The sequence below is a fragment of the Cricetulus griseus genome, chromosome 5 (genome assembly GCF_003668045.3).
Source record: "Cricetulus griseus strain 17A/GY chromosome 5, alternate assembly CriGri-PICRH-1.0, whole genome shotgun sequence".
Classification (NCBI taxonomy): domain Eukaryota; kingdom Metazoa; phylum Chordata; class Mammalia; order Rodentia; family Cricetidae; genus Cricetulus; species Cricetulus griseus.
Window position 1 is genome coordinate 105,587,695 of NC_048598.1, and position 25,110 is coordinate 105,612,804.

The 25,110-nt window shown below is 47.2% G+C and overlaps 1 protein-coding gene across 1 annotated transcript; it reads right to left on the reverse strand.

Moving 5' to 3' along the window:
* Positions 1–501: 501 nt before the first annotated feature.
* Positions 502–11,245, reverse strand: Psmc1 (proteasome 26S subunit, ATPase 1). Its single transcript, XM_027419099.2, has 11 exons — positions 11,149–11,245; positions 8,773–8,826; positions 7,958–8,054; positions 6,550–6,674; positions 6,023–6,208; positions 5,714–5,842; positions 5,065–5,161; positions 4,320–4,509; positions 3,437–3,588; positions 2,432–2,586; positions 502–823 (listed from the first exon to the last, which is right to left on the reverse strand). Exons 1-11 carry the CDS (start codon positions 11,149–11,151, stop codon positions 689–691), a joined length of 1,323 nt encoding a protein of 440 aa, XP_027274900.1. The 5' UTR covers positions 11,152–11,245; the 3' UTR covers positions 502–688.
* Positions 11,246–25,110: the final 13,865 nt, after the last annotated feature.

A 25,110-nucleotide genomic window follows, 5' to 3' on the forward strand; every position in this document is an offset into this window, starting at 1 on the left:
GTCACCAGACAGTTTGAAGAGTGAAAAAGGAACATAGGGCAGACACAGGAAGATGGATGCGGAGCCTGGTTTTGAGAATGGAGGGGGTCTGGGGTACTGGAGTACAAGCTGCAAAAGGTCCTCAGTTGACAGCAAGAACTGGCAAGGTGGGTGGGTGGGTGTGTGTGAGTGAGTGATGCTAGAGGCATTTGGAAGACAGAACTTCAACTGAGGAAATGTCTCTCTCCATCAAATTGGACTACAGGCAGGTCTGTTGGGCATTTTCTTAATGACTTAAGTGGGAGGGCCCAAGCCCACTGAGAGTGGTGCCACCCCTAGGCAGGTGGTCCCGGGGTGTCTAAGAAATCAAAGTGAGCAAGCCAGGAAGTAGCATTCCTTCAGGGTTTCTGCTTCAGTGCCTCTAGGTTCCTGTCCTGACTCCCATCATGATAGACTGCAAGATGAAATGAACTCTTGCCCCCACCCCAGAGTTGGTTTTGGTCATGGTGTTCATCACAGCAATAGAAAGCAAACCAGACAACCCTTTATTGGGAGCAGAGAGCTGCACAACACGATGACCAACCCTGCACAGCATCCTTCAAGATAGGCTCTTTACTAGCAAAACTCACTGGGAAATGGATTCCTTGGGGCTTCCCATCCTCTCAGGTGGGGGGAATTCATTAACTTCCCCGAAGGCAACCGTGGGTCACTAGAGATACAGCCCCTCAGGGGTGCCTTCTTGTTTTTTATAAAGAACATTCTCTTTAGATTTTTTGAAGTCTTCATTTGTAACTTTCATTCTGCGTTCCCTCAAGGCCATCAAGCCAGCTTCTGTACAGATTGCCTGAAAGAAAGAACAGTATGAGGGAGGCCAGCTTGATCTACAGAGTTCTAGGACAGCCAGGGTTACACAGAGAAACCCTCTTTCAAAAAACCAAACCAAACCAAACAAAAAAAAAAAAAAAAAAAAAAAAAAAAGAACAGTATGTGCTGTCTGAAACACTTATTTTTATCTTACATTATCCAGAGAGAGATTTTTGAAATAAAATATAAGACAGACTAAACACAAGTTGCTCATTTGGGAACAAGTTATTTTTTAAATGTCTCATGCATCATAATTTCTGAAAGAATCCAAGACTATAAACTGGGAAGACTTTAAGGAGTCGACTGGCCCAGGGATCTAGAGTTCTGAGCTGTGGCTCAGATTCTGACAAGCTGTGTGGTTTGTCCAGTCATTAAATTCTTGTAGCTTCACTTTCCTTAAAGACATTTCTAGGAGATGGAGAAAGTGATATGCCAAAGACAGGCAATTTACTTACAGCCAGAGTACATATTCCCGTCAGATATGTTGACATACAGTAATTATTCTAATATGTTCTCTCAGTAGTTCTTGCCAAAAGTGAAACAAGAGCCCTTGTAACGCATGCATTAATACAATCCCAGGCTCTGACTGGGGGATGGCCCAGGAGTTGAGTGCATGCTGCTCCTGACTGAGTTTGGTTCCTGGTTCCTACTATGAGCTCACAACTGTCTGTAACTCCAGCTAATCTGATGCCCTCTTCTTGCTTCTGCAGGTACCTATACTCCCGTGTGCATTCCCACACACAGACACACATAATTAAAAATTAAATCTTAAAAATAACACACAAACCAACAAATAACAAAGTGAAAATAGTTGTGGAAATGGCCATCAGATTATTTACTTTAAATGGCTCAACCAAAAAGTAAGTGTTCATGAGGACAGGAAAAGGTTGGCCATTTAAATGTAGGTGGTGGGCACGTGGGTATACATATGCTTGAAAAATTTTAATTCCGTGTAGTACAATTAAAAAGCAATTTAAGCTATTTAACCTAGTTCTGTAGGACTGATGCTAATGACCTCAGTATAGGCACTGGCCTAGAAAAGCACCCTGTGTGTCGCTTCTACCTAACCAAGGCACCCACACTGAGGAAGATCCCTCTCCTTAAATGAAGGAGCCTGCCCCACATTCATTGCTCACAGGCCTTGATATAAAGACTGGACAGCTGAGGAAAAAGGTATCAACTCATATTTGCAACAAAGCCAACAGGTAAAATCAAGTAGCCCATCAACACAAGGTGGGAATAAAAGCTCAGTGTGGGGCCCTCTGCAACTCTGGGGTGACCGCTCCCAGCAGACACTTCCCTGAGAGGGGACTAAAGGCCAAGTCTGACTTACCTGAGCAAGTCACTCAGGTCTGGTATGGTGGGTGGCAAACTTAATCCTTGTGGGGGGGGGGGAGTCACAGGGGTGGGGTCATTTAATGACTTCGAATAAAAAGCGAACCTTCTATTTGGATGTAATATTAATCCCACAAAGCGACTACAATAGTAAAACCTAGGCATCCACACACTCGGCCTAAGTGCTACCTCTAGAGTTTGCAGTCTTTCCTAACGGCCACATTCCCAGAGGCAAGCCCACCCAGTTACTCACCTTGATGTCAGCCCCAGAGAGGTCATCCTTTGCCATGATCAAGTCATCTAAGGTTACATCATCAGCCAGGGTCATCCTGCTTGTGTGAATCTGGAAGATCCGCTTCTTGGTCTTTTCATCGGGCAGGGGGAACTCGATCTTTCTGTCAATGCGGCCTGCAGGGACAAAGCTTTCAGCCACTTACATCCAGACCCAGACTTGGCTCCGATTCAGAGCCTTAGGTCCACACCCCCACAGTGTCAGACGATGATGTAAGGATGACACCTGAACCCAAAACAGTGAACATTCACTTCTGTGCTTTGTGAACATCTGCATCTAAATCCACCCCACTTAAAGCCCCTGATTTGATAACTCCAGGAATGAACACAGGGACATCTTGGGTGGCATTAGTGACCTACTTTAGAAACATCACAGAAGCTAGCAGCAAAGTATGGCTTCTGGTGCTACCTGAATGTAAATAATAAATCATAGCCTATGACTTTCAAGTGCTCAAGGCTAAAAATTCTGAGTATGGGGAGGAAAGGATCACAGTGCAAAACTCGAATGCAAAGGGCCAAGCTGCAGAGCCTCACTCTCCTAGCCAGATCTCAAGGAGACAGAATTGAACTCATGCTTATCCGTGTGGTGAGGTCCACCCCAGGCACCTATCACCTTGTTTTCTGAGACCAGTGTCTCATTGAACTGGAGCTTGCCAAAGGCAGCTTACTATGCATGCTGGCCAGCCGTTGAGTCCACTGTCTGTCTCTGCCTCCCCAGTGTAGAGGTCACAGCTGCACACCGTCACACCCACCTTTCTATGTGGGTTCCACAGACCAAATTCAGGCCCTTCTGACAGGCAGGCACTCTTCTGACTAGGCAATCTCTCCAATCAAGGAGATGTGTTTGTGGTAAGTTATGCTGCACAATAGTATCTGCCATTCTGTGTACCATTGTATAACAGCCCCCAAAGCACATTTCAATCACAAGCCCATTAATTTTCCACAAGGAAACAAAAACAAATTCGACCTGGTCTGATAAGTGCTGGATCCAAAGTTTCTATTCGGTTTGTGGCCATGATAACTTTTACATCTCCCCTTGAATCAAATCCATCCAATTGGTTCAACAGTTCCAACATTGTTCGCTGAATTTCTCTCTCACCTCCAGAGTTTGAATCATATCTTTGGAAAAAGAAGAAATGACCCAGCTATTCTGTTAAAAGGACAGGCACAGCAAACATGCAGGATGGAACTCAAAACACTTTTCTTGGCCCGAAAGCACTCGCTATCACCCTGGCAACAGTATCAGCACCCATGTTTTGGTGGGGACTTGCCTCTCAAAGTTTCCATCTAACAATGGCCACTGTGATTATGCCTTCTAAAAGCGCTGGTGGGTGGGAGCTGGACAGGCCCTTTTTCTCTGCTGTTCTCTGGTGTTGGAGGACTGAGAACAAGCAAGACCCTGGACAGAAACACCCCTGATGCTAGTGTTCTGATCTTAGACATCATGGCCCCAGAATAGAGGGCAAACAAGCTTTTGCCCTTTTAAACTGCCCAACTATGGTGTTTTGTTTACAGCAGCAGAGACAACAAAATTTTTCAACCATTACAGATCATAGCAACTCTGTGCTTCGAGCTCTGTCATTTTTCCCGACTCCCTGTTTGGTGCCTGATGGCCCAACGTACTAACTGGAGGACAGAGAGTACCATCATTACAGCAAGTTTCTGGAGTCTGGGTGGCACTGGCTCCATGCAAGTGTTATGACACAGATGTTTTCCAGACATTGCCTGGGTGGGTGTTTAAGGCCCATGGAGCTCAGAGAGCAAAGTGTCCAGAGGGCCATGCACAGGACTTGCTACACAGGGAGGGCCTAACACTGTTTACCTTATACAACAGTTCAGGACAAGCCTACCTTTTGGTCCCAATGGCATCAATTTCATCAATAAACACAATGGATGGGGCATGTTCTTCAGCAACTCGGAAGAGCTCCCGAACGAGTTTGGGTCCGTCCCCCAGGTACTTCTGAATAAGCTCTGAGCCAACCACTCTCAAGAAAGTGGCTGAAGTTTGGTTTGCTACTGCTTTGGCCAGTAATGTTTTACCTATTTTGGGTAAAAAGAATAAGACAAAGGAGAAAACCATGTAACTGCTGTTAAGAACCTCTACCCTAGTGGATGGACACACACCAGCAGCTGTCTGGTGTTAACTTTGACTACTTTTAACTCTTCCTAAAGTCATCACAATAATGTATTGATTGCTACAGCTTAGGACAACCACCAGTAATGAATTAAATGTGTATGCATTTTTATCATCATCCAGCAAATATTTACTTAGTACTACTGCACCAGTAAATAGACCTGATCCAAACACCTTGGAATAACTTTGAACGCCATCTCCACTATGGGTGCAAGGCTTGGCCACATTCCAGATGAAGGTGGGCATGCCTTTGAGGCTGGGACCAACACGGTCAACCAAGGCTGAGAATTTGTTTATGTTGTGTGTATAAGGGGGTGGGTGGTATTGGTTTGCTGGACTGAACCTGTGGCTTTTTTGCATGCTAAACAATATGTCCCACCTTTCTCCACTCAGCCCCAGTCTTATATCTCCAGTGCTGCTAGAGGTAGCGTGGTGTGTCTACAGTGTCCCACATGGCATACCTGTTCCTGGTGGGCCATAGAGAATGACCCCCTTAGGGGGCTTTATCCCCATCTCTTCATAGTACTCAGGATGGGTAAGAGGAAGCTCCACAGATTCCTACAAAGAAGAAGCATTCAGTAAAAACGAAAGTCTAACTGAAGTTATTAGCATTTTTGACATGAAAATATTTTGCTTTCTACAAAAATAAGTAGAAATTGCACTCTTCTAAAGGAAATACACTGGACTTCCATGCGGGCTAGGGCATGCTCGAGAGGACATGTGTCTCACTGGGTTCTTTATGGCCTCCCTTTCTAAGCCACGCTGTTTCCCTTGATCATCTCCCCAGGCTCCAGACCACTGAGGCACAGGATTCGTTCCTAGGCCCCAGCACTGTGTGAGCCTGTTTAAGTACACGACACCTCCATACAGCACAAGTAAGCACAGCCAGGAGCATCACTCAACAGTAAGTACACAAAGTGTTAATATTAAAATGTTGCAGGACTATTACAGAGTTTACTGTGACTTCCAGTTCCTAACAGTACAGAACACATAAAGGTCTACAGATGGAATTAATCAACAGAGAAAAACAACTCCAAACTCCAAAGTATCCTAAACAGGACAGCTATACGAAACCAAGTCTGGAAACCCATTAGCTGGTCCCTTTCATACCTTAATTTCCTGGATTTGGTTGTCCAGTCCCCCAATATCTGCATAGGTCTCCTGGGGGGCCTTTTCCACCTTCATCACGGTGACCAGGGGGTCTGTGTCATCCATTAGCACACCTATCACGGCATGCACCTACAAAGGATCAAGTCTTAACGTGACCGCGAGGCCCTTTCACCGCTTATGACACGCAGTACCAGTTACAGTATCTTTCTCCCCATTCCGGTGAGTGCTGTGGGGATGCACTTTTGGAACAAACAGCCAGGTCTAAGAAGACCATATTCCTGAGGGTTTCCTTAAAGTCCAGCAACTCACCTTGTGGTTGAGCAGGACTGAACAGCCTGGCTCCAGAAGATCCTTGTCCACAAATGACAGGATGCTGACGTAGTGTTCCGAGCCCACAGATGTGGACACAATGGCGTGATTATCATCAATGATCTCTTCCAAGGTTCCTACAGACATGGGGGTCCCCCTGAGATCATCCACTTTCGATCTTTCCTCCTAAATAATAAGCCAGGCAGGAAAAGCACATTAGCCCTTAAGGCAGATGGTCCTCCTGTCTGCAACTCAGAAAGCAGAAAATGCTTCCTTTTTCATTCATTCATTCATTTTCTCTGTGTGTGCGCATCTGAGTGTGCAGAGACCAGAGGACCTGCTGTGTGTGCACAAGGCTATCCGGAGAGCTTCCGGTGGCTCTCTAGTCTCTGCCTCCTGGCTTGCTGTCAGGATCACAGGTGTGCTAGTCAGTAAGAGGGCTGCGCAGGTTCACCACATGACTCCGTTGTAGCTCTAAATTGCAATCACTTAGTAAAGAAGGCAGCTACAGAAAGTCCTCCACTCACCTCTTGCTTTTCTTCCAATGGTTTCATCTGCTCCTGATTTCTAATGAACTCTTCCTCCATGAGAAGATAATCTTTTATTCTCTCTAACTTCAGTAACTTGAGGCGGCACTGAGTGTGAGGTGTTACTGCAATTAAAAAATAAGGCACACTATATTTGGAACCTAGAAATTTACAATAAAGTTTTACGTTATGCTCATTAGAAAGCCACTAAGAAACTAAGTTTGGGGCTGGCAACATGGCTCAGTGGTTACAGGGCTTGCTGCCAAGCCTGAAGACTGGAGTTCTGTCCCTCAGACCCACAGGGTGGGAGGACTGAACTGAGTCCTGTAAGTTGTGCTTTGACCGCCTCATGCTCACAACTGCACCCGAGTGTGCAAGCAAGCACTTATGTGCACACACTGTGATACAGGAGCTGAGGAGATGGCTTAACAGTTAAGGGCATTTGCTGCTTTTCCAGAGGAACTGGGCTCAATTCTTAGTGCCCACATGGCAGCCCAAAACCATGTGCTTGGCACACACGCAGCGCACATATACACAGGCAGGCAAAGCACTCATACACATAAAATAAATATTAAAAAAGAAAAAAAAAAACCCAACGTAATAAAAAAGAAACGTAAGTTCACACAACCCAAATTTTAATATAGTAATACTTCATTTTACAGACTGAAAATGTTTCTGAGACTGGATTTGTAGTTTAAACTGTATTTCCATTGTGGGGCACACTTAATCCCAGCACCTGGGAAGCTAAGGCAAGAGGATAATGAACCTAAGGACAGCCTGGATAGCACAACTGAGAATGTTGCCTCACAACAAATAGGGCCATTAAGATAAAGGCTCTATGGGTAAAGGCACTTGCTGTGCAAGCCCAATGACCTAAGATCCATCCCCAGAAAAGTGTCAGGAGAGAACCAACTCCCAAAAGCTGTTCTCCAACCTTTACACACATACCATAGCATATGCGTGTGCCCCCTGTAAAATAATAATACATGACTTCCATTTTCAATACTTCAGAGCGGTTGGCTATTTAAAGACAGTAAATGGGATTATTATCATCATCTTTTTTTTTTTTGGAGAAAGGGTCTCTGTATGCAGTTCTGGTTGGTCTAGAACTCAGTGACCTGTCTGCCTGTCTCTGCCTCCTGAGTGCTGGGGTTAAAGGCGTGCACCATAGTGCACTGTGGATGGGATCTCTTAGCACGAGACACTCATTTAATACTGCATTTTAAGATAAAATATAACTTCTACATCAACCCAGGGAAGGCTCCACGGGAGCTAAGTAGAATGGGTTACAACCACAGTGCTAAGGCTTCAGTCTCCCCGATACTCCCTGTCTCCCCTTTACACTCTATGCTACATGCAGAGTGGTTTCCTGGGAGCTAGGAAGACAGTAGAGGCGCAAGCCCATTACCCAGTGGCAGTTTGCTGGCAGCATCCGGTCCCTTTGTTTTCTTCTTCTTTTTCCCCACTCTAGTTGGGACAGGAGGCTCATATTTCTTTTTCTTGTCCTTGAGTTTTTAAAAGAATAGGAAAAAGAAGTCACATGGAAACCACAAAATGCACATTTATTTTTGTATTGATAGCATCTATTCTGGGTATACAAATGTCACCTTTTGGGATATTTAAGATAATTGTCCTCTTTATCAATACTTAAAAAAAAATATATAATTACATTATTTCCCCCTTCTCTTTTATCACTCTAATCCCCACAACCCCCACCTTACACTGATGGCCTCTTTTTGATTATTGTTACAAATTTTATTATTGATATAAACACAACCCGTGGACTCCGTAAAATAACCATCTTTAAAAAGCAGACTACATATCCCTGCACTCTGAGATTTAACTGCATCGTGCGTGAATGTCATCTCTTTAGAGAGATGGCAGGAACTTGGATTTTTTTCAGTGAGTAGAGAGAGGTCAGACTTGAGTTACTTGCCAAAAGTTTGAGTAAGGCTCGGCACGTCTCACACCTCGGTATGCTACACACTCAGACAATCTACTTTAAAACATCCACAATGTTCACACTTAAAAAATCATTATCTCAGGCCAATAAGCTTCTCAAAAAAACAGGAAAGAGGTGATCCACCTGCAATCCGGGTCACGGAAATAACTACTACATTACTTTGCTTTTGAAAGTTTGTGGCTCCACAAGGAACTCACTGAGACCTAATGGATGTTTCCACAGCGTGATCAGATCATGTAAATATCTTGCTTTTCATTTACCTTGTCATCCTTCTTGCCACCCCCAGGACCATGGCCACCACTCTGACTTTGACCCTGTCAAAAAAAAAAAAAAAAAGAAAAAGAAAAAGAACATGTCAGACATTAATTTAGAATACAATCATTGTTGACAAGCCTAAGAAACGTGGCCTGTGGAATCTGAATTCTGGTCCCATCACTCTAGACCAGTCAGGCTCCTCCACTGAGCTCTGATGTCTGTAAGAGGAAGATTTCAGCTCCTTCCCACCTATTGCTGGAAATGAAAACAGCAAATATACCCTTAGCATTTCTATGGATTAAGTTCTATCAGCAGACTACTGGGTCAGGATTGTAATTGTCTCTGTGGCTTCACTGTGTTGGTGCAAATCCAATCTGGTTGTATTCTTCACAATTCTGTCTCTATTCTCACCCCTCCTGCACCCATTCTCTTCCAGTCCATGCCTTCTTATTTGGCCCTCAGCCTCCCAGGAGAGAGCTATTATCCTCTAAAACAATGAACCGAACCGTCAATCCTTCCCAAACCCACCAGCGGTATTGTATAGCCCTTAGCTCAGCAAGCCTAGCTTTTGCCAACCTGGCTATACCGAGCCTTCCCAGGTTCATCTACCATCCTCAAGCCTTTCCAGTTTGGCTCCAGTGGAAGACATTTTCCTCATCTCTGGGACATCTTACATGTTTTTCGGTCTCAAAGAAGAGGAGCCACACCTTTTATAAAGCTCTTAAAATATGCTGAGCAGTGTGCGAAACATTCTTGGAATATTGTCTCTTTTGATTTTAAAAAGAGATTTCTTTTCTTAAAAGTGTGTGTGTGCAGCTAACTATCTCAGCAACGGAGGAGAGGCTACCTTAAATGCCCTCCCCTGATTATGAGATTGATGACTGACTTATATGCCTTCATACAGCAGCTGGTGAAGTAGAAGCAGATACCCATTAACTAATCACTGATCTGAACTGGAACTCAGATGCAGAGAAGGACCAGTGAAGAGCACAGAGGTCCAGACCAGGCTGGTGAAACACACAGAAACAGCTGACCTGAACATCCGGGAACTCTTGCTCCCCAGTCTGATAGCTGGAATACCAGCATGACACTAATCCAGACCCCAGGAACAAGGGTTTCTGTGAGGAAACCTCAGAAATCTATGGGACTTCCTGTAGAAGGCCAGTATTTATCCCTAGCATAGGTGTGGACTTTGGGAGCCCATTCCATATAGAGGAATACTCCCTGAGCCAAGACACATGGGGGTGGGCCTAGACCCTATCCCAAAGGATACGAAATACTGATGACACCCTATGGAAGGCCTCACCATCCAGGGGGAGCAGAAAAGATATGTGACAGATAAGGTTTTAGTTGGGGGGCTAGGGGAGGACGGGTGGGAGAAGGGAACTGGGATTGTCATGTAAAACAATCCTGTTTCTAATTCAAATAAAAAAAAGTGTGTGTGTGTGTGTGTGTGTGTGTGGTGTCCCAGGATACCAGAAGATGGCGTTAGATATCCTGGAGCTGGAACTACTACTGGCTGTTGTGAGCTTCCCGACAGGGTACTGGGGACAGAACTTGGGTCCCCTGAAGAGCAGCAAGAGCTCTTAACCCTGGAGCCATTTAATTCTCACCACCCCCAATTTACATATAAAGAGACCAAGGTCCAGAGAGGTTAAGTGGCTTTGCATATTGTCACAAAGCTTGTTGGATAGAAAGGCAGACTTCACACCACGGTCTTCTCTAAAGCAAACCCTGGGTGTTCGTTCCTTAACTGCTCTAGAAAAGACAGGACCTGTGTAACACCAATGGCCACTTCTTAATGCATTTCAGCTTCCTCACTCGAACGGGGATATTAATAATCATCTCCGGGGCTGTTGCAAGAAGTAAGGACAACTATGGGGAAATGTCCGGCCCATGTTCAGAAGAATACTTTCCAGGACCTTTGCGGGTTCCGGCCTTCACCCACACTCAGAGGCACGAGCTCACGGCTGTCTCCGGTCCTCGGCCGGCCCCTGCTCCCCTCTGACTGCTCCGCGGACACCCTAACACCTTGGTGGGTCTCAGCCGCACAAGGACGGCTGGCCCGGGCCTGCCGGGTCCTGCTCCCTGGCATGGTCACCGTCTCCGCGCCCAGCCCGGGCTCCGGCCCGACAGACCCAACCGGAGAGCGCCGGGGGCTCGCCGCCGCCCCCGCGTCCCGGGCTGCCCCGCGCGGCTCCAGCCCTTCTTCAGCCTCTCCTCGGCGGGCTCCCCGCAGGTCCGTCCCCGTGCTTCCGCTCGCCCGCGTCCCCGTGCTTCCGCTCGCCCGCCCAGGCGCCCGGGCCCGGGTCCCGGCCGCGTCGCCCCGACCTCCCGCCCTCCGTGCCCACGACCACCGGCCGAAACCCTTAGTCACTCACCATCTTTCCCCAGTCGTCCGAGCCTCCGCCGCCGGAAGTGCATCCACCGAAACGACCCCGTCAGGAGCGGAAGTGACTAAGAAAAAGCTACGGAAGCCCGTGAGGTCCAATTCGCTCCCAGGCGAGTTGCGCGCGGAGGGATCGTCCCAGTTGTTTAGTTAGTTACAGGGATCGTGGGCAGAGGGAATTCTAAATAGCTCCTGTCGGGCTCATCTTGGTTGCCAAAGAATCAGGGCCATTTTGAAAATTAAGAAAAAATTAAATTATGCAAAAATTTTAAGCAGAAATAAGTATTTGCGCTAAGAATTGGAATGGGTACTTGGGACTGGAAAGTTGCTGCATAGGCTGGGTGCACACCTTTAATCCCAGCACTCGGGAGGCAGAGGCAGGAGGATCTCTGTGAGTTCCAGGCCAGCCTGGTCTCTAGAGTAAGTTCCAGGACAGCCAGGACCGTTACACAGAGAAACCTTGTCTCAAAAAACAAAACAAAAGAAAACAACAACAAACAAAAAACAAAAAAGAAAAGAAAACAAAGAAAATTTGACGTATACACAGCATTTAAGTTCTTTAGTTTCTGGAATTTGACAACTCTCCTGAGAACGCTAAAGTTACCTAAATTTGTGAGTTGTCCCCCTCACCCCCATGACAAACGACTGAGGATGATGGCAAATATTGTGTTAAGATTGCCCTCGAGGGGCTGGAGAGATGTCTCAAACTTTTGAGACAAAGTGGTCTCTGAAATAAAGGGTCTCTACAGGGGCTGGAGAGATGGCTCAGAGGTTAAGAGCACCAACTGCTCTTCCAGAGGTCCTGAGTTCAATTCCCAGCAACCACATGGTGGCTCAAAACCATCCCTTATGAGATCTGGTGCCCTTGGCTGGTGTGCAGATGTACATGGAAGCAGAATGTTGTATATATAATAAATAAATTAAAAAATAAAGGGGCCAGGCGTTGGTGGCGCACACCTTTAATCCCAGCACTCGGGAGGCAGAGGCAGGCGGATCTCTGTGAGTTCGAGACCAGCCTGGTCTACAAGAGCTAGTTCCAGGACAGCCTCCAAAGCCACAGAGAAACCCTGTCTTGAAAAACCAAAAATAAAATAAAATAAATAAAGGGTCTCTACAGATTCCAGCCAAAAGTAAAAGAACATGTTCTAGAACAAACTCTCTAAGCCACCAACAGCATAAGTAGAAAGCATTTGGAAAACCGTCTACGGGTGGGGTTTGTTTTTTTTTTTTGGTGTGTGTGTGTGTGTGTGTGTGTGTGTGTGTGTGTGTGTGTGTGTGTGTGTGTGTGTATGTGTATGTGTTTGTTTTGGGGGGGGTGTTGGTTTCTCTGTGACTTTGGTGGCTGTCCTGGAACTAGCTCTTGTAGACCAGGCTGGTCTTGAACTCACAGAGATCAGCTTGCCTCTGCCTCCCGAGTGCTGGGATTAAAGGTGTGTGCCACCACTGTCCTGTGATCAGAGTGTTTTCTAATGAAAATTTACAGAGAAACACATTCCTCCCATAATATTTTTACTAATTATTTGGGAATTTCCTATAATGTACCCTGATCACATTCGATTCCCATTTCTCCCAGGTCCACCCCCCCAAACCCCACCTAGTCCAATTTGTGTTGTCCATCTACTCATTAAAGCATGGTCAAACTCCCAGTGGCCAGCCCTTAAAGAGCCCTGAGTCCTTCCCCACCCCCTCCCCCGTCAGCAGCCAGCAGTCAGCAGCTGTGAAAAGCTGCATTTAGCATCTTTAACACAGTTCCTAAGGACTGTCTCCAATAACTTCCTGTCTGGACTACAGAAACACTTTTTTGACACAGTACTTGCACTGGCTTCAGATCAGAAAGCAGGACCGTGGGGCTGGAAAGATGGCCCAGGGGTTAGGAATACCTGCTGTTCTTGGGAGTTCAGTTCCAACACTCACAATGGGGTGGCTCACAGCTTCCTGTAACTCCAATTCCAGGGGATCCCTCATCCTCTTCTGGCATTGAGGGCACCTGCAAGTATGTGGTAATTAAACACATGTACACATAAATAAAATAACTAGAAGTTTAAAAAAAGACAGTGAGGACACTGAAAGTGGACAGAGTCCAGGTGAGACTGAGGAGGGTCCTCCACTCTTGGGACCCTGGCCAGGTGTTAAGCATTATGGTTAATTAGTGTTATTAGCCTTAATAGCAACGAATGAAAAGTTCTTTAAGTTCTTAATGCGAGTATTCCTTAGGTTCTTTTTTTGCTAAATAAGGAGAGAATTTGGGGAGAGGAAATCTGACTCCCTGATTAGCAGCTACTAGACTCTGTGTTGGTGCCCTGGCTACTCTGAACCAAAGGGCTGTTAGTCAAACAGCCAGCATCTCTAGGTATTTTGAATACTCCGCAGACACCTTGAGAAAACAATACACAATCACAGCCAGTTGCCTTGGTTATTTCAAACACTTCGTACCGGACTTTTGGCTTTTACCTCAATGAGCTCTGGATGACCCTGCAACAACCTAGGCCAGAGGGGGCTCTTTATCCCCGATGGTCTAGCAGAGGGACTGTTATAAGATGGATGGATGTTGAAGAGGCAAGGTGATTGGTGCGAATACAAACCTTCACCAGCACACAGGATGTATTCTGATTATCTCAATCTCCTTCTCTGCCCACTTCTATGCTGCAAGCTTGCTCATTGAGTTGCACATTCCTCTGTGCCCCTCCCCCCCATATTGTAACATTAGGCTCAAGAAAAGTCTTCCCTCAAGTGGTTTTTTGTTGCCTGCTTTCGTGGTAAGGGAAGGAAGTTAAAGGTACTCTTAAGAGGCTGGAGACATGAACCGGTAACCCAAAGAAAGAAGCAGCAGAAACAGCAGAGCTGTGGTGATGGCAAAAGCAGTGAACCAACAGCCGCAGCAACAGCCTAGATTGTGTCTTTGACAGCTGAGCAATTGGTAGGTGGCAACTGAATAGTTTGTCAGCAGCCGGAGATGGGAGAAGAGTGATAGGAACAGAGAGCTGGCAAGAATGGAGAGCTGAGGTTGTAAAAGGCTGGCAGGCACAGCGAAGAGATGCTACAGGTACTGGCTGCTAGAGAATTCCAGAGAGCTGTCACTTGTTCAGGGCCAAGGGTCTCAGATACCCCAGGCTTTAAGAGTGGCTGGTGTAAGCACTGAGGAACCCTGGCTTCTGAGGTCTACCGTGGAGCTATACTGCCAGTGATGTTGTCAGCAGCTGAGGCGTCCCAGCATGGAGGCTCGCCTGGAAGTTGCCACACCAGCTGCAGCCAAAGGCATTCCTGATGTCCTAGGACACCAGAGCTGTGACTTGTAGAGCTAAGGGTCTCACTATCCAAGACCGTAGCAAGGCCAGAACACTAGAGGGCACTATCTGCCGCCACTGCCATCTATTTGCTGGGCTGCCCACTGCTCCTGTCCACTGTGGAGGACCAAGGGATGCAAAAGCTGCCAGAAGCCAGCAAACAAAGTGCTTCTCCTTACCTATGTGTGATTACTATCTAGGTAGAACAAAAGGACTTAAACCAGATGGTTAGTGACACAGGGATAGATTACTCCACAAAATTATATATAAAGATTATATATATGCATATATACATATATATCACAATATAATCTTTTTGGTTGCATTTAGCAAACAATGGTCTCCTGAGCACATAGGAAAGGAATGTGGAGTTCCCCCTGTATTCCCTCACTTCGATGATTAAAGTTGAAGTTGTGAGTTAAATGGTAGAGGCCAGAAGATTGTGAGTTGGATGCCAGCCTGAACCCCACTGAGAATGAATAAATAAACAAGAACTTGTTAAAAATAGGCAGGCAGATCTCTGAGTTGGAGGCCATCCTGGTCTGTACAGCAAGTTCCAGGCTAGCCAGGGCTACATAGGCCCTGTCTTAGAGGGAATAAAGGCTACAAGTGGAAAGGGTTAAGGAGCTCTTGTCTGTATTAAATGTGTACTGCAAGATGGGCCAATGCTGGGGCAAAGCACTGCTTGGGACACCTAGGAATGTAACCCTAATATAACCCAAAGGTTCTAAGAGGCTAGCACACTCAAAGGATAGGCAGTCACCAATGTTTCAGGCTTGCCTTCTGCAGGACATCCACAGGCAGAAATGCCTCAATCACGCACAATTTTCTGTTCATCTCTTCTCCCTCAACACACAGCCATCTCTGCAAATCCCCCTCTTCCACTCACAACTTCCAACCTCCCTAAGCATCAAGGGCTTTGTTAGCCAGGCAGTGGTGGCTCACGCCTTTAATTCCAGCACTTGAGAGGCAAAGGCAGGTGGATCTCTGTGAGTTCAAGGCCGGCCCGGTCCACACAGTGAGTTCCAGCACAGCCACGGCTACACAGAGAAACCTTGTCTTGAAAAACAAACAAGAGCAGGACTTTGCTGATGTGCTTGATTTTCTTTATTCGCTATGTAGTAAACTTAAATTTTGAGGGGTTTTGTTGTTGTTTTTTTCCTATTTCTTGGATTGTCTTGAGAGGGTTGGTGTGGGCATTGATCTAGGCAAGGAGAAACTGGAAGCTTTAGAAGTTAGGGGTGGGGCGGGGAGAAGGGGGGAGGGTGGGAATTATGAAGAATTGCATGTGGTGGTTTGAATGAGACTGTCTGGACTAATGTAACCGCTCTGAGACAGGCCCCTCTCCACGCCTGGGCATCTCAGCAGTCATCTTGTGGCTTCCCCCCTCCCCATGCCAGTGTGCTGTCTCTTCTCTGAATGTCGAAGCTCATACCTCCTGTTCACACCATGGTTTCCATGAAGCAGCTAGTTTGTGGGCACTCACCATGCTCCAGGCTTTCCTGGTGGGTGGGGTGGGAACACTGTAATGAGCAGGAAGAAAAAATACTTTCCCCAATGGGTTTCAAAACAAGCAAATAGGCAAAATATATAACATGCCATATGATAATAAATGCAATAGAGAATGCATTAAATACATATACATTAAAGAGGATGAAGAGTGTGCAGCAGCGGTGGGATGGGGTTCTGACTTTAAATAGCAGGTGTTGGTAGAAACCACTGGAATGTTTTATCAGGGCTACTTTTTTTCTTCGTTTGGGTCTCAATCCCAGAGCTTCACACAAGAAAGGAAAGCATTCTACCTCACTGTTGTGTACTTTGGAAAGCTAGACAGTAGGTTCTCAACCTTTTTTTTTTTTCTGAGACAGGGTTTCTCTGTGTAGCTTTGGAGCCTATCCTGGCACTCACTCACAGAGATCTGCCTGCCTCTGCCTCCCAAGTGCTGGGATTAAAGGCATATGCCACCAATGCCTGGCAGGTCGCAACCTTCAACCACATAGGAATGACTAACAGTGAAAGAAATAGATGTTTTGCATGCCTTTAAACATCACATAATTTATGCATATACAGTATTCTTTTTTACAAAGTTTTAAAAATGTTTAAAGTTGGTGTCTCTGTGTGTGTCTGCAGGTGTGCACATGCCACAGCATGTACGTGGGGGTCCGAGGACGGCTTTGGGGACCTGGTTCTTGCCTTCCACCTTGTCGAGGCAGGGTCTCTCTTGTTTCCTGCCTCGGCATAGCACACGCCAGGCTAGGCAGTCCACATGCTTATGGTGGACTCTCCTGATTCTGCCTCCTATCTTGCTGTGAGAGGCCTGGGATTGCAGACATGAGACACAGGACCTGAAAGAGGCCTGGGGTAATTTTAGTATTCACTTTTTATGCTTGAGACTAAAACATTTTGGATAGAATTACCAGATATGATAATCTGGTATCCAAGTAAACCCCAACTTCAGAGTTCTGGCTATACCGTTGTCCACACTTGTTCTGTGGGGGAAGCATTTATTTTCCTGGTGTCTGACAGGTGCCTGCAGTTCAAACATTTATCAGCAGAGGGCTCACTGCAACCAAATACTAGCTCCGGTAAACTGGTTTGTAATGCCTGGTGTGCATGCCTTCTTTAATCCCAATTCCAGCTCTTGGGAGGGAGACAGTGGATCTCTGAGTTTGAAGCTAGCCAAGTCTACTAGTTCCAGTTCTAGCTAGTTTCAGGACAGGACCTCCACAAAGGAAACCCTGTCCAAAACAGGAGCGGGGGCGTTCTGGAGTCTTCTCTGCTCTTGGGTTGCCTGGGGCCCCAGGAGCTCTCTCTATGTTGACCCACTTTTTCTCCCTGTGGTCCTGAGCCCTTTAATCCAGAGGCCTCTTGTGGTGGTCTGAACAGGAATGGCCCCCATAGACTCACATGTTTGAATGCTTGACCTATAGGAAGCGACACTATTAGGAGATGTGGTCTTATTGGAATTGGGTGGCCTTTTTAGAGGAAGTGTGTCACTGTGGAGGCAAGCTTTGAGGTCTTATATGCTCAAGCTATGCCCAGTATGGTACACATTCCTTTCCTATTGCCTACAGATTCAGATGTAGAACTATGAGCTCCTTCTCCAGCACCATGCCTGCCTGCACACTGCCATGCTTCTTGCCATGCCGATAATGGACTAAACCTCTGAAACTGTAAGCCAGCCTGAGTTAAATGTTTTCCTGTATAAGAGTTGCTGTGGTCATGGAGTCTCTTCACAGCAATAGAAACTCTAACTAGGACACCTGGTGTTTGCCCTCTCTCATGCTCAGACCCCGTGTTTGGGCTTGGCTTCTGGAGTTGGCTCCCTTCCTCACCCTTCAGTCCTGGTCCAGGCTTTTCCTGGCTGAGACCACTAGTGCCAGGCAGGTCAAATGACCCCAATTCTGTCATCACCATATCCCATTATCCTCATTGACTCTGGAACCCCCAACTCAGGCATCTGGTGTGGCCCTTCTGTTTGCTTACAGTAGGGATAGGATGTCTTGTTCTCATGAGGTAGAAGACCTGTCAGAAGAGACAGTAGACTTCCATTCTCTCCACTCTGCTTGACAAAAAACCTCCCCAAACCTTTGTTTTTCCACTAGCAGCTACATAGGGCCACTAAAGAAAACTTAAATGCATAAATGAGAGAACACTAGCCAGCCATTGTTCTACCTCCTGAGTGGGTTTGGTGTGTTCCTTTAAGCAGTCTCCTTCCAGTTGTATAATAAACAATTATTTTTTTTTCGAGACAGGGTTTCTCTGTGGCTTTGGAGGCTGTCCTGGAATTAGCTCTTGTAGACCAGGCTGGTCTCGAACTCACAGAGATCCACCTGCCTCTGCCTCCCGAGTGCTGGGATTAAAGGCGTGCGCCACCACCAATGCCCAGCTCATTTTTCTTTTTTGAGACAGATCTCATTATACAGTCCGGGGTATCCTTACACTCACAGTCTAACTGCCTCAGTGTAGAAGCACAGACATACACTAACACACCCAGTCTCTCCCTCAGGTGTGTTTTGTAGGCCAGAGGTCAACATGTTTTGTGTTCTTTCTCAGCAGCTCCCCACCATGTGTTTTTGAGTTAGCTCACTGGTTGAGCTGGACTGGCTGCTTAGGAATCCCCAGGGACCCTCCTGTCCCTAACCCCCCAGCACTGGGATTACAGGCGTCACTGCTATGCCTGGACTTTCACTTGGACGCCAGAGTTCAAATGCAGGTCATCATGCTTGTGTGGCAAGCACTTTGCTCTCCGAGCTATCTCCCTAGCCTGATTTTCTGCTTCCAACTGAAGTACCAAATTATGAATAGTTCCTCTATGTTATTGGCTATATTGTGAGAACAATTTCTTGACAATACCATCTCACTGCATGAAAAGTGAAAGTTGTCAAAAACAAAACTGTGTCATCTTTAACAAAAGGAAGGTAAATTAAGGAGGCATTGTAGATATGGTGGCCTGATAGACAGTCACCATGGCAAAGAACTCTGTCAGAGCCACAGCCTGCATGGAGGAATGCAGCCTCACTCAGGAAATAATTGTACAACGGCACCCGCCCAACACCTGTCTTCCCAGTCTCAGGCAGATAGCCTGTTATAATCCCATGACCAAGGACCATTTCTTGGAAATACCTGCTGTAAGATGTTTCTCTTCTTGTCACCTTTAAGGCATCCCCCGTGGCCGTCTCTTTGAATCCGCCAGTGGCTTATTCTGGCATACGAGTTCCGTTGTGATGTTTGGGTATTCCTGATGCATCAGTATTCTTTAGAGACTCTCCCTTGGGCTTTTAAAAAGATTGACATTTAATAAGCATGTGTTGGAAGCCTCCTCCATGCCAAGCACTGCTGTAGGCAAGGGAGAATCAAGGAATGTCACCACCTCACAGGTGACCTCCCATCAGTAAAGAAACATCCCACAGAGTGCTGTTCTTCTGGTTGGGGTGGAGTTTAAGGTATCAAACTTGTGTTTATTTAGTATTTTGGAGCATTCACAACCGAGAGGAATCTGTGGCTATTGGGTGGAGACAGGAGGATGGCTGGGGCTTGCTGGATACTAGTCTAGCTCCAGGTTCATGGAGAGACCCTGCCTCAAAGAAATGAGGTGGAGAGTGATACTGTTTCCCTCTCACCTCTGTACACATACACACAGGTGTGTAAACATTACACATGTGCTCATACACCATACATCACACACACACACACACACACACACACACACACACACACGCACACGCACACTACACACACACACTACACACATACACTACACACACACTACACACTACACACACTCACATACACACATACACTCACATACACACATACACTCACATACACACATACACTCGCATACACACACACTACACTCACATCACACACTACACACACACAGAGACCACACACACACACACACACACACACACAACCACACACACCTAAAAGGAAAGAGAAGGGCACACACAGAAGTAGAGAGTTCTGGATTGCTTGCCCTATCTGCTGTTCCTGAGTGAGACGCAAGGAGGCTCACCCTTAGATATTGGGTTCCCTTAAGAAAGGGGACTGGTGCCTTGTTCCCTGATATAGGTTCATATTACAGACCAGTGTGTGCCATAGGGCACTGCATGAGAGGTGCTGGTAGGAACTCCAGTTAGGGACTCCCAGGGACAGAGAGCCTGCTCCCTGGCTCTCTCTGTCCTGACCATCTGTGACAGCTCATGGTGACAGTGGGAGGAGATGGCAGCTGCTGGCTTCCTGCACACCTGTCACTTGTCATGCACAAGTGGAAACCACCCAAAGCAGCTGCTGGAGATGTCGATGGAACCCAACCAAGAGACTTTGCTGCAACCCTGGCAGGGAGAGGGCTGGGAGGCAAGGGGAGGGACTGCAAGGGGTCATGAGAGGTCACTCACACGTCATAACGTCAGAGACAGGCCATGTGGACACCCCCAGTGGACTCTACAGACAGAACCTAATGTAATTTTTGGTTGAGCAGTCACTTTGGCCAACTGAAATCAGCCAAGATAATGAGGGAACATCTCCCCCTGCCCCAAGACTTGGTTCTTAAGGAAACATTATCTTTCTGGAGTGTGTGTCAGCAGGAAGGCTGGTCTTGATCTCAAGACAGCCATGGATGACCCTCCTAGAACAGCACATAGCTCACTCAAAGGTCCTCTGTCTCTCCCCTGACTGTCCCTCCTGAATCTGTGGCTCCACTGGGACACTGGGGTTTCAGAAGCTGCAGGGGCGGGGCAGGAGGGAGGAAAGGTTCCATCTCACAGTGGAGTCTTGAGCCAGGGCTTGGGTCTGACTGGGGATGTATTTTGGAGTAGACTGGACTCCTTAAAGAGTCTCCCAAACATGTGACTTTCCTTCCTTCTTCCTTCCTTCCTCCCTCCCTTCCTCCCTTCCTTCCTTCCTTCCTTCCTTCCTTCCTTCCTTCCTTCCTTCCTTCCTTCTTTTAGGTTTTTTCGAGATAGGGTTTCTGTGTATTGTTTTGGAGGCTATCCTGGAACTCGATCTGCAGACCAGGTTTGTCTCCAACTCACAGAGATCTGCCTGCCTCTGCCTCCCGAGTGCTGGGATTAAAGGCGTGCACCACCAATGCCCGGTGTGACCTCTTAATACTGGAGATATCAGAAATGCTGGGTGGGAAGGGATGTGGCAAAAGGTGAGGGTGAAGAAAAGCTGAGGCTGGAGTGCAAATTCATGTCAGGTTAGAACTCTCCCCGAACTGTATTGAGCCAGGGTCCCACCCCTCAGTGTCCACTCACCACCCCTCAGTGTCCACTCACCACCCCTCAGTGTCCACTCACCACCCCTCAGTGTCCACTCACCACCCCTCAGTGTCCACTCACCCATCCTGCAGTGTTCATTGAGCATCTCCTCGGCCAGCCTCTGAGCACAGTGCTGAATGGCCAGAGCTCCTGGAAACACACCCTTGGTCCTAAATATTCCGTGCTTCTGGCCATGTCCCATGACTGTGCTTTTGTATCCATGGCTCCTCAGCCCGGAACCCCTGTCTTTTCTGCATTTGGCGAGCTTCCTGCAGGCTCAGGTCAGGCTCTCTCTTGGGATCCCTTTTTATTCTCTCAGGGCAATACTGGTATGCTTCAGTCACTGGCTCAGGTGTCATGTCCTTTCCCAGGATAGGATCCCCTCAATAGAAACAGTATTGAAAGCCGGGGTGGTGACACACGCCTATAGTCCCAGCATGTGGGAGGCAGAGGCAGACAGAATTCTGTGAGTTCCAGGCTATCCTGGTCGACTTAGAGAGTTACAGGACAGTCAGAGCTACATAGTGCGACCCTTTCTCAAAAGATGGATTGAATTATTGAGAGTCACTCTGACAGGCCTGTGAGTCAGTTGGAAGCAACTGCCTCCTCCTCCTTGTCATTCTCAGAGCTGTTCCCTAGAGACCCCAAGTGGGCCCTTCTTGCCTCTCAGATGCACGAGGAAGAAATGAGAGAGAGCATATTAAAGGGACCCCAGTGTCTGGGTGGTTGGGCACAAAGTCATCTTGGGGTAGAGGTGCCTTTTAGCCACAGCCCTTTGGAGAACCCTGACTGAGCACTTACTGTGAGTCATCACCACTTGGTGAGACCAGTCCATGGCATCCTCTACTATATGAGTAGTCATGGATTAACACCTCAGGGGGAACGATGATGGTGGTGGTGATGGTGATGGTGGTGATGGCAGTGATGGTGGTGATGGTCATGGTGATGGTGATGGTGGTGATGGTGGTGATGGTCATGGTGATGGTGATGGTGGTGATGGTGGTGGTCATGGTGATGGTGATGGTGGTGATGGTGGTGATGGTGGTGGTGGTGATGATTGTGGTGATGGTGATGGTGATGACAGTGATGGTGGTGATGGTCATGGTGATGGTGATGGTGGTGATGGTGGTGGTCATGGTGATGGTGATGGTGGTGATGGTGGTGGTGGTGATGATTGTGGTGATGGTGATGGTGATGACAGTGATGGTGGTGATGGTCATGGTGATGGTGATGGTGGTGATGGTGGTGGTCATGGTGATGGTGATGGTGATGGTGGTGATGGTGATGACAGTGATGGTGATGATGGTGGTGATGGTGATGGTGATGACAGTGATGGTGATGATGGTGGTGATGGTGATGGTGATGACAGTGATGGTGATGATGGTGGTGATGGTGATGGTGGTGATGGTGATGACGGTGATGGTGATGATGGTGGTGATGGTGATGGTGATGGTGATGACAGTGATGGTGATGGTGGTGATGATGGTGATGGTGATGGTGGTGATGGTGGTGATGATGGTGATGATGGTGATGATGGTGGTGATAGTGGTGGTCATGGTGATGGTGATGATGGTGGTGATGGTGATGTGATGACAGTGATGGTGATGGTGATGACAGTGATGGTGAGGGTGATGATGGTGATGGTGATGATGGTGGTGATGGTGGTGATGGTGGTGATGATGGTGGTGATGGTGATGGTGGTGATGGTGATGGTGGTGATGTGATGACAGTGATGGTGATGGTGATGACAGTGATGGTGATGGTGATGGTGGTGATGGTGATGATCGTGGTGATGGTGATGGTGATGGTGATGACAGTGATGGTGATGGTGATGATGGTGATGGTGATGATGGTGGTGATGGTGATGGTGGTGATGGTGGTGATGATGGTGATGATGGTGGTGATGGTGGTGGTCATGGTGATGGTGATGATGGTGGTGATGGTGATGTGATGACGGTGATGGTGATGGTGATGACAGTGATGGTGAGGGTGATGATGGTGATGGTGATGATGGTGGTGATGGTGGTGATGGTGGTGATGATGGTGGTGATGGTGATGGTGATGACAGTGATGGTGATGGTGGTGATGGTGATGGTGGTGATGGTGATGAGAGTGGTGGTGGTGATGGTGATGATGGTGGTGATGATGGTGATGATGGTGGTGATGGTGATGATGGTGGTGATGATGGTGATGATGGTGATGGTGGTGATGGTGATGATGGTGATGATGGTGGTGATGATGGTGATGATGGTGGTGATGGTGATGATGGTGGTGATGATGGTGATGATGGTGATGGTGGTGATGGTGATGATGGTGATGATGGTGATGATGGTGGTGATGGTGATGAGGGTGATGGTGGTGATGATGGTGATGGTGGTGATGATGGTGATGATGGTGATGATGGTGGTGATGGTGATGATGGTGGTGATGATGGTGATGGTGATGATGGTGATGATGGTGATGGTGGTGATGATGGTGATGATGGTGGTGATGGTGATGAGGGTGATGGTGGTGACATATTGGATGGTGATGATGTAATCTACATATGTATATATGCATTACATATTACATATATCTAAATATATGTATTGCATATCTATTTATTTTTATTTTATGGGCACATTTGTCGTGTCAGGGTATCAGATTCCCTAGAACTGGGGTTACAGACAGTTGTGGGCTGCCATGTGGGTGCTGGGAACCGAACCCAGGTCTTTTGAAGAGCAGAGGACTTAACCACTGAGCCATTTCTTCAGCTCATGTACTACATATCTAACTATGTAATAGTTATCTCTCTAGTAGCTTTCCCCATAATTCTTGCTTTTCTGCTAAATTTGAGCAATCCTTGTTTCTTGTGCCTGTTTGGGGATTCCCATCTCCCTGCTTTTATTTGTACTTCTGATTCTCCTGTTAATTCTTAATTCCTACTCAACTTTCAAGATCTACTTCAATGATGCTTGTCACCTGCTCACCCCGGAAGGGCTCAAGGTTTTGACCATTTCATGCTTGTATACAATGTGTGTTGTCATAGCTACCCCACACTACCTCCCCCGTCCTTCCTGGAAGCTTACCCGACATGTTGCCCTTCCACCATCACGCTCTGTTATTTCTATGAGTTAGCCCACGGAGTTGCATTAATGAGTGTGTGGGGCCGTTCACTAGAGCAGGGTGAACCAATGCATGGGTGCCGCAGTGCACACATGGAGATCAGAGGACAGCCCTCTGGAGTTGGTCTCTCCTTCCTCAGTGGGCTCTGGGGGTCACACTCAAGTCCTCGGCCGAGTCCTCTTACCCCTTAAGCCATCTTGCTGTCCTTTCCATTATATATTAATCACTAAATTAGCTTACAGTTTAGCTTAGTGGGTTTCCACGAGGCTTTCCATGTATATCCTTAATTTTGGTAAGCCCTATGGCAACCCCTTCCTCCTCCATTTTCTTGCTCCCATCCCCACTTAATCCTTTATTATCTTCTACTTTTAAGTCACTCTAAATCCTACTACCCTCACTCTACCCCTTTAAGGCCTCTTCCCTTCCTCTCCTCTCGGGGGCCATAGCTAGATTCTTGACCTGTACAGACTTCCTCTCACCTGAAGACTTTTCCATTCATGACTTATGGAGACCACTGGAGGCCCCCATTCTCTTTCTGAGGCTGGGATCCTATCTGTGTCCTGGAGCCTGTGACTGGCTTGTCGCTCTGTGAAGAAAATGCAAGGGGCTTCCCTGACAATGGGACAAGGCCCCAAAACATCTTGAGTTCATCCTGGGACAGGAGCTAAGCAGACACCATCAGAGCTGACCTCTGCCATATCCCAAACTAGGCTTGGCTCTGCCTGAGTTTTGCCACACCATGCCACCGTCAGAGCCACCCACTAGTACATTCCTGTGTCTCTCCAGGCTGCCTCCAAC